Below are 10,000 nucleotides of genomic sequence, written 5' to 3'. Positions count from 1 at the left end.
AATCTAGTTTCATTGTTCTTTTCACAAGTGATTTGGCACAATTGTATAGACTTTTTGATGTATCTTCTCATGCAAAGCCTGGAATTGCGTTCTTTTGCATCCAGTATACACAGCACGTATGATTATGATTATACTGACAGTGAAGCAGATTGGTTTTTCTTTCCATTTTGTGTTTAAACTTTAAGATGTATCAGTAAAAAAATAAACATTGACACAAGGCACATTAGACATCTGGACTTGACATTGATTGTGGATGTAAACACTCCTTAGAGACACAGACACACAGACACAGACAGACACACACACACACACACACACACACACACACACACACACACACACACACACACGCACACACACACCCCTGAGAGACACATAAAGACAGAGCGTTCCACATTGATGATAGAGAAGGGGGGGGGGGGGGGGGGGGTACCAGCAGCACTGGCTTCTATTGTCATTGTGGTGCTGCTGTACGGTTTTATGTTCAACAACATATCCATTATGTATCATACACACACACACACACACACACACACACACACACACACACATACACACACACACACACACGCACGCACGCACACACACACACACACACACACACACACACACACACACACACACACACACACACACACACTCAGTGTAGAAGGTACTGAACAACATATCCATGAGGAGTCATACATGACGAATCATGTCCTTTGCATGCGTGTTGGGCTCTGTGACATCACTTTAGGAGAAAGCTCATGATTGATCTACTGCAGAGGTCCCGACCTTCTGCTCTGAGACAATGGCTGTGATGCGGCTTGGGGGAGGGGCTACAGTTAATTAATAGGAAGTATTTTCAGTGAAAGCCCCTCTTGTGAGGGACCACCACTGTCCCAGAGAGCATCTGAGGCCCTTTCCTTTGTTAGGAGCAGGGGAGAGGGGGAGGAGGGGGAGGCGGGCCCATCTGTCAGTGAGCTGGCTGGGGTAAAGGTTTTTGTTGTTCAGAAATGATGAGATAGATAGATGATACTCATCACTCTGGAGAAGGGACCAACCACTGGTTTAATCAAGCCAAAGTGCCCCGGTATGAGACACACACACACACACACACACACACACACACACACACACACACACACACACACACACACACACACACACACACACACGCACGCACGCACGCACGCATGCACGCACACACACACACACAATTTACTTACATTATTTCCATAAGGCCTGAGCAAAATACCCAGGTTTTGGTCGACTGTTTTTCATACAATTTACATGTTCCATAGAACACGACAACCAGGTAGTTTTCTAACGTAGGACACTGTCAGGAAAAGCACTCTACTGCCTCATATATATGAATGGGAAGGACTTTTAACATTAAAACATGAGAAAGAGAGAGAAAAGAGAGGATGAAAGATATGTGGAGGTAGAGAAGGAGGGAGTAGAAAGAGGGAAGAGGAAGAGAAGGAGAGAGTAAAAGAGTGAAGAGGAAGAGAAGGAGAGTAGAAGAGGGAAGAGGTTTCTGGTGGGGAGGAGAGAGGGGAGAGGGAGGAGAGAGGAGAGAGGGAGGAGAGGGAGAGGAACAACCTGTGCAGATGTTCATGCTGACATCAAAGTGTTGCAGCAGCTCTGATGTCGTCTCTCTGTGGAAGAGGTACTGACAGGATCTGGTAGCTTACCTTCAGAGTCAGGGGAGGCTAGTGAAGGTAGACATCGGAGGATGGGCTCACTGTAATGCATGGAATGGAACGAGGAATGGTATCAAACTAACATTCCATCCATTACAATGAGCCCGTCCTTTGATTTCAACATCCACCAGCCTCCACTGCTTAGCGTAATGTACGTGACCAAAAAACAGCTATTCAGAACCAACCAGAATAGGAGATAGTGGGTTAACATGATCAACATCAGCTCTCCCTACAGATTGCCAAAAGGGTAAATGGTAAATAATTTAGTAAAGAGAGCCATGCAAATAAATACATACAGTAGGCTCTCAACATGATTGAAAACTCCCCAGATTAAGCGTTCTATCTAAAAAGAAAATAATCTGTTATATAAAATAATCTAAATGCTTTATAAGAATACACATCCACTAAATCACCCTAGCCATAGTAACCATACTGCGCTTGGCAGACTGTTTCATCCTCAAGTCACTTCGTTCTGAATTCATTAACGATCAGCCCCTGCGTTGTGTGCGATGTGCGCACGCGTGGTCCTACATCCTACGTTAGCGTCCGTCAGCACTAAACGCTATCCCGTCAGATTTCCCCTCAACGGGCTGTGCTCAGCGACTCCGCACCTTGCGAACACGGACAGAAAAGAACACCATGTTATCCAGATTTAAAAGCGCACCATTTGAGCAGTGAATAGAGGAGGGAGAGACAGAGAACAGGAGAGTGAAAGGGAGAGAAAGGGAGAGACAGTGAGACAGAGAAAGAGAAAGAATCCCACGGACCATCTGCGCGGAGCGAGAGAGGAGGAGGACGCCGACGGAGGAAGCCTACTGTGCTGTGGAATAATTTGCGGTTCTAATTAACGAGCATTTTGAATATCAGTTACTATTCTGTGACAACCTTCACCAATTGCGCGCAAAATGTCATCGTCAGGCAAAGACAACAGCGCTCACTATGCCAACTATGTTGGACCTTATCGCTTGGAAAAGACGCTTGGCAAAGGACAGACAGGTTAGTCCTCTCTCTTGTGTTCTGGCGTGAGACCGTGGATGCTGTATCACTGGCAGATGATGCTCTGTGTCCTCCAATATTTTATTTAGCCCCCTGTATTGTTGGTTGCATTTTGATGGATCGACATGCGGGCTCTGGTCCTCACGGATCGCCAGAGACAGCAGCATCAGTCAGTGGTGAGCCTTCAATGGGACAAGGGAATTATTGAGAGCTAGAAGGCGCATCTTCATCACAATGTATTTTGCTAATGTAGTTTCAAAATAGTCGATAATTTAAAGGGGATTTAGCATGGTCCGTCTCACAATCAGCTGGTCGCAGGCTGCGGGTTTCCGATTGATTTGACAATGACGTGCCTTTTAATCCCTTCGGCCAGATAACGGGACGTGAGCAACAATGTTTCATATCTTGGCTGTTTGGCAGAACATGCAACATTGTTGTTACAATGTGGCATAATACTGTCGCTAACATGCAAAGCTTCAGTTAGTCACAATGTTGGATAGGAAGATCTCCACCGACTTACAACATCTAGACATTTGCAAAACTAGGTAGGGCAAGCGATGAAACAAGCTACTGCGCTACAGTACAAGCGGGTTGCTCATCATTCCTGGGTCTTAGCCAGTCCCAGCAATGACACGCACTATTGGCCCCTATATTCGTGCAATTACTGCTGTAATTACAATGTATCCGCAGCCGACACAGGCGGTGTATTTTATCTTATTCATTTAAATGACTGAGTTTATTGATTTCTCCGTGTATCCCATTTACATTGCTTGGAGCGACTTTAGTAGCTTGCGGATCGAGGCGCAGCCCCAAACCGCTTGTGAGGAGAGAACTGTGATACCAGGAGAGGGCTTCCCTTATCATGTCTGTCCACAGGCGGCTACACTAGACATGCTCCGGGGGTACGTCTCTCTGCTGTTCACTAGAGGAGGGACTCTCCGTCCGCTGTGTTTTCCCAGGAGACGTCATCCTCTACACACGCAGGCTATGCTCTCTCAGGATCCAGCTCTCCAAACCTGTATGCGAGATCAAGCTTGGGGCCCCTGCCTTACCAATGATGAACATACACACCACATAGGTTACTGTATTGCTCTGTGATTAATTCATAACAACACAATTAACGAGTAGACATACTCCATATAGGGTTAATTGTGACAGAGTCAGTTTTATGAATGTAAAATGTCAAACCAATTAATCAAATTAATGACTCTGAATTTTGACTGTTGAATATTTCAAATCATTTACGTTTGAACTTCTGGCAGCCCAGAGTATGGTTTGGGGGATGGGACTTCTAGTTCCTTGTTCATTATGTTTCTTTCAGGGCTGTGCTTGGGACACACAGACACACACAGACACACACAGACACACACAGACACACACACACACAGACACACACACACACACACACACACACACACACACACACACACAGACACACATCCATTCCCATCCCTCTCTTCCACTGTCTGAATCAGCCCATGTCCTTCCCTACACACCTGGGTTGGGTTAAGATGCTCCGAGATGCTGCCCCCCCCCCCCCCCCACACACACACACAGACACACACACCTCCACCCTCTCTCATCCTGCCCTCTCTGCCCGTCACCTGGCTCTGTAGACGGGGGACACAGCAGCAGCCAAGGCTCCCACACACCACGATCAGAGAATCACCCCCCCCCCCCCCCCCCCGCCCCCCAGCCTGTCCTCCCTGCCCGTGGTCCTGCTCTGTAGGCTGGGTATGCAGTGACCCAGCAGCCTCCCTTAGCGGTGGACACGTGTCTGGAGCCCGTGTCGTCTGTTCCCCTCTCTGCCCTCCAGGCTGCGGCGTCCACTTCGTCTCTGACTCTCTCCAACGTCCTGAATTGAATCTAGAGTGGAGTTGAGCCGCAAGCACGGATGCCTCTGCTCTCCCACTTAGGGAGTGTGTGTGTCTGCACGTGTGTCTGTGTGTGTGTGTGTCTGTGTGTGTGTGTGTGTGTGTGTGTGTGTGTGTGTGTATGATGCCGGCCCTGGTGTGAGTCTGAGGTTGTCAATGGCTGCTATGGCTGTTATGAATAGATGTCCCCAGTGCTGCGTCCTCAGAGAGAGAAGACCATATGTCATCAGCCTCTTCTACCAGAAGCTTACGGTGAGAGGGAGAGAGAAAGAGGGGGAGCGAGAGAGAGAGGGGGGGGGGGATTAGGTGGGACCCCTAGGGGGGGGGGGGGCCTTACAAAGCTGTCTTGATTCCATTTCCTGAATCAAATAATACAAACGTGGGTAATCTCTGCTCTAGGATTACCATAACTGACTGGTTATTGATATGACTGAATGTGGGCCTAAGCATTGTTTGTGCCCATTTGGATGAGGGTCACATTGCTTTCCAAAAATCAGGGACAGAATCCAAGCGCTCACAATGCTTTTTCAATCACAAACGAAACAATACTGTCTTTGTTTCCAGGGTGCTGCTAAATGTGTGTTGTCGGGCAACCTTGAGTGGTTTCTATTGGATGACTGGCAGGTTGTCTGAGAGTCACGTCGGAGGCGTCTTGCTGGGCCGACTCCGAACAATTTGTGTGTGTTTTCATGTGTGAGGGATGAAACCTCCTTTCTCACGGGCCTCCCAGACTCCATTCGGCCATCGTTGGCGAAGTAGCCTATCGGGTGGCAGTAGGGATGGTTGTCATGGTTTCATCTCTCCTCCTTCTACAATGCCCATGCTTTCCATCCTTGAGATCACAGCAAGAACACTGCAACCTGCCACCAATCTTTTTATATCCTTCCTCTCCTCTCCTCTCCTCTCCTCTCCTCTCCTCTCCTCTCCTCTCCTCTCCTCTCCTCACCTCCCTCTCTCTATCCTTCTCTCCTCTCCTCTCCTCTCCTCCCCTCATCCTCCCTCTCTCTCCTCACCCCCCTCTCTCCTCCTTCCTCTCCTGTCCTCACCCCCCCTCTCTATGCTTCTCTCTTCTCCCCATGCCCTACTTCCAGCCTCCCCTCCCTCCCCCCCTCCATCTCTCCTGTCCCCCATCTTCAGGGTTTCCCACAGATAGCTGATGTAGCCATGGTGGTTGTCTTTGGTACCTTTCATGACCATGAGTTGGGCTTGGTGGAGGTTGATGGTTTACACCCATCCAGGTGTTTTTCAGATCTGCAAAGTGACATTTAGAAGTGTCTAGGGAAAAGGTGTTCCACACTGATGCCCATTACATTTATCACATGATCTGAGTGGCATGATGAGTGTCTCTGCTGTGCTGGTGGGAGAGGCTGTCATTACACACACATGGAGGGTCCTAAAGACTGAAGGGTCCCAGAGGAGGGGGAGGGAGGGAGAGGGAGTGGGGACTGGGGGAGGGAGATCCCTCTGCCCAGATGGCTGCTGTGTTTAGGATCCTGAAATACAGCTTCATTATCAGCTGGCTGCAGGTGTTCGCTAGCCCCTGCATTGTGTGTGTGTGTGTGTGTGTGTGTGTGTGTGTGTGTGTGTGTGTGTGTGTGTGTGTGTGTGTGTCGGTTTCTGTGTGTGTGTGAGAGAGAAAGCTGTGAGGTGTGTGTTTGTTTGTGTTTGTGTGTGTGAGTGTGTATGAGTGTGTGTGTGTGTGTGAGTGTGTGTGTGTGTGTGAGAGAGAGAGAGAGAACTGTGAGTAAGGGGCAGTGTGTGCTGCTCAGCCTCTGCTCGGATCCCGGCTGTGGGGAGCCTGCAGTGGTATGAACATATGCCTATGTGTACAAACGATGAACATTTATAGAACGAGACCAAAGCAGCAATAACATTCCCCCTCCGGAAACAGTTTCAGGAGAGACCACCCGTCTGGACAGGAGGGGGTTAATGGAAACGATGGGTTGGGTTGTGTACGTCCCTCTCCCTCTCCCAGTCGTAGTCGTGGAGGAGGGGGGGGGGGGGGTTACCATGGCAACCAGAGGAATGCTCTCTCTCTCTCTCTCTGCGTTGGTTAGTTGGATGTATGTGTGCCGTAGATCACTCTCTCTCTCTCTCTCTCTCTCTCTCTGCGGCCCCTCTCTCTTCCTCTCTGCCTGAGGGGCTTGCCTGAGCCATTAAACACTGAATGAGAATACCCCCCCCCCCCATCTCTCTCTCTCTCTCTCTCTCTCTTTCTCACTCTCACTCTCTCACTCAGAGAGAAGAGGGTAGGGAGATGGAGGGACCGTTGAAGGATGAAGGGACTGAGAAGAAGAGGGGGAAGAGGAGGGAGAGAGGGATGAGGGAGAGACTGTTAGAGGTTGAAGGGACTGAGTGTTAACTGCATGTGTGGAAGTTGGAGGAAGAACATGTGTGGACTGAGGGACGCGTGTGTGTGTGTGTGTGTGTGTGTGTGTCTGTGTGTGCGCATGTCTGTGTGTGTGCGTGTGCGTGCGTGACAAGCGGTGGTAATATGATGCCTCAATGCCTACGATGAAATGTATCTGTTTGCTTTGATGTCATTGTAATACAGTGTTTTCGTTGTGTGGTGAGGTCTAGTGTCTCTGTGATGTGATGTGTCTTAGAGATGTATTATTTTACAATGGGTGTTTTTGAAAGCTGTACTGCTTTTGGTAAGTTTATGGTTACGTAATGAATGAACCAGATATGTAGTTTGCACATTCAGTGCGATCTTCGAGTACATTCACAATTCATAACACAAATTGGAGAGGGAGATTGTGCGCGTGCGTGTGTGTGTGTCTGTGTGTGTCTGTGTGCGTGTGTGTGCGCACGCCTTTGTGTGCTCGCGCATGTGTGTCCGTGTGTGTGTGTGGAGAAACTGGTTCATTAATACTCTTTGTAGGGCAGGATGAAAGAAGATTATTATAGACGTTGTTGTTAGAAGTGCAAAAAATTAATGACGCAAGAAAAAACTTTATTTTCCTCAACAGATGAAAAATCTTTGATATCTTGGGAATGGAAAGAACAAAGGCTGTTTATCATCTCTCCAGCACGATGGAGAGATGCTGTTAGTTTGATTCAATTATCCCCCCCCTCCCTTCCACCCCCCACCCCACACACACAGGGCTGCCCAGAGCTTGCAGACATGTTACCGTTAGTTAGGGGATTTTGCCTGTGGCTCTCACTCATTAACATAGTGCTCTGGGTGCTAGTTAGCAGGCTCACACTGAAATATTTAGACGTGTGAAGGTGTGTGTGTGTGTGTGTGTGTGTGTGTGTGTGTGTGTGTGTGTGTGTGTGTGTGTGGGTCTGGCCTCTATGCTAGTTGTGTCACTGCCTGCAGTGTATGAAGGTGTGTGTGTGTGTGTGTGTGTGTGTGTGTGTGTGTGTGTGTGTGTGTGTGTGTGTGTGTGTGCGTGTGCGTGCGTGTGCGTCCGAGTGCGTGCGCGCGTGTGCAGTGTGTGAAGGATTTTGCCACAGTCCAGCACTAACACACCAGATTCAGCCAATCAAGGTGTAGTTGACTCATTAATTCATTGTATTGAGTAAAAGAAAAAACAGCTAGTGTTCCAGATCACACCATAACTCACCTTGACCCATCCAAATTAGTTTTGAACAATCAACAGTGTCCTCAATGCTTGCAATGCCTGCTCTTCCCTTTCCGTTTCTAGGATGTCATCCGTGTTTCTGTGCAGGATCTAGGCTTAATAGACGATCTAGGCTGAATAGACGAGCTAGGCCTAATAGACGATCTCCCCGGAGATTCCTCTGATTCGCTCACTCTCCTCTTCTCTCTCTCCTCCTCTCTCTCTCCTCCTCTCTCTCTCTCTCTCTCTCCTATCCTCCTCTCTCTCACCTCCACCTCTCCTCTCCTCTCCTCCTCTCCTCTCCTCCTCTCTCTCTCCTCCTCTCTCTCTCGCTCTCTCTCTCCTCTCTCTCTCTCTCTCTCCTATCCTCCTCTCTCTCACCTCCTCCTCTCCTCTCCTCTCCTCCTCTCCTCTCCTCCTCTCCTCTCCTCCTCTCTCCAAGCATCATTAGCCCTTCAGCTGTTAATGTATGGCCGCATGTGCTGTATTTATTCTGGGTCAATTATGTTTATTAGGTGCTAGTGAGAGGTTTAATCGACTCTAGAATGTGTGCATAGCCTGTTAATTCACATGTTCACGTGTATGTGTGTGTGCGTGTGCGTGCGTGTGTGTGCGTGTGCGTGTGTGTGCATGTGTGTGCGCGCATGCGTGTTGTGTTCACCTCCCTGCTTTCATTATTGACTGAGTATTCCCAGTATGTGTGTGTGTGTGTGTGTGTGTGTGTGTGTGTGTGTGTGTGTGTGTGTGTGTGTGTGAGTGTGTGTTGATAACCTTTGCATGGATCTGTAGGAGGCAGCTGATCTTCAGTGGCCCAGGCAGGAATATGCAGCGCTGGGGTCTGTCAGCTCCAATCATTGGCATTGATGAATGTGATTAAGGGTTTGCTCTGTCAATCAGTGACACTGAGAGGTAGCCTATACTTAGCCTGCTCCTGTAGCTAAGGTTGGTTGCACCATTTTCAGTGAGATTGAAGGCTACTTGTTATGTGAGTACAGTAACTATTAGAGGAGACCAAGCTCGGTGTCACCATTTAGTAGTATAAGAATGAATATACATATAAATATATATAACTTTAGGGGACATTTAGTAGTGATTAGTATTGATATACTTAGTTCTTAGTGTTGTTGGTTGTTGAACTGTATTTAGCAGCACAGCTTACCTTAGGTGGCATCAATAGCATGAGGCTATGCTAGCTGACCTCCGCTCTGCTACGCTAGCTGACCTCCGCTCTGCTATGCTAGCTGCTTCTAAGCTGTGGAGAAGCCACACAGGCCCAGTGGTGGTTGTCCACCATCTCTGCTATGCTGCGGCTAGAGCTAGCTGACCACCGCTATGGCTGTCTGACCTCCGCTAAGCTATGCTACGCTAGCTGATTTGAGGCTGTGGAGAAGCCATTCAGGCCTAGCGGTGGTTATCCGCCATCTCCTCTCTAATCCTGCCCTGCCTGGCAAGCCTGATACGCCATTCAGCTTTAATACAGACTTAATACACAGCCATATTCAACTGGGGACCAATTTAATGCCTCAATCAATACCTGGTAATCAAATGGGAATGGGTTATGGCTCCAGATAAGCCCCTTATGGTCCTGCAGACCTCTTCCCTCAGCCAAAAACTTAATGAAATTGAGCACAAATCCTCCTCGGGTCCTCTCTCTCATCTCTCTCTCTCTCATCTCTCTCTCTCTCTCTCTCTGTCTCCGTTCCCCTCGTCCTGCCTCTATCTCTTCATACGGGCACTCATCCCATTCCAAAAGCAATCTGGATTTTCCCCCCTGAGTCAGCACTTGTGCTGTCCAAGAGCGAAGCCGGGGGAAATTAACATTCCGAGAGCTGCTTTACTCTGATCTGCCCTTTATATCCTCCACGCCAAACTTTTG

At 48.6% G+C, this 10,000-nt stretch overlaps 1 protein-coding gene across 2 annotated transcripts in view; it reads left to right on the top strand.

The window, feature by feature from the left end:
- Positions 1-2,590: 2,590 nt before the first annotated feature.
- Positions 2,591-10,000, top strand: part of brsk2b (BR serine/threonine kinase 2b) — a gene marked incomplete at both ends in the record, with an annotated part of 82,739 nt that continues 75,329 nt past the window's right edge. For both annotated transcript variants that reach the window (XM_083690958.1, XM_083690959.1), the window contains one exon: positions 2,591-2,681. In XM_083690958.1, coding sequence (XP_083547084.1) covers positions 2,591-2,681 — 91 coding nt within the window. The remainder of the gene's footprint in view (positions 2,682-10,000) is intronic.

This window comes from Argentina silus (genome assembly GCF_951799395.1).
Source record: "Argentina silus genome assembly, chromosome: 19".
Classification (NCBI taxonomy): Eukaryota; Metazoa; Chordata; class Actinopteri; order Argentiniformes; family Argentinidae; genus Argentina; species Argentina silus.
The sequence above is the reverse complement of the archived record's forward strand: the minus strand, read 5'-3'. Positions and strand labels throughout refer to the sequence as shown.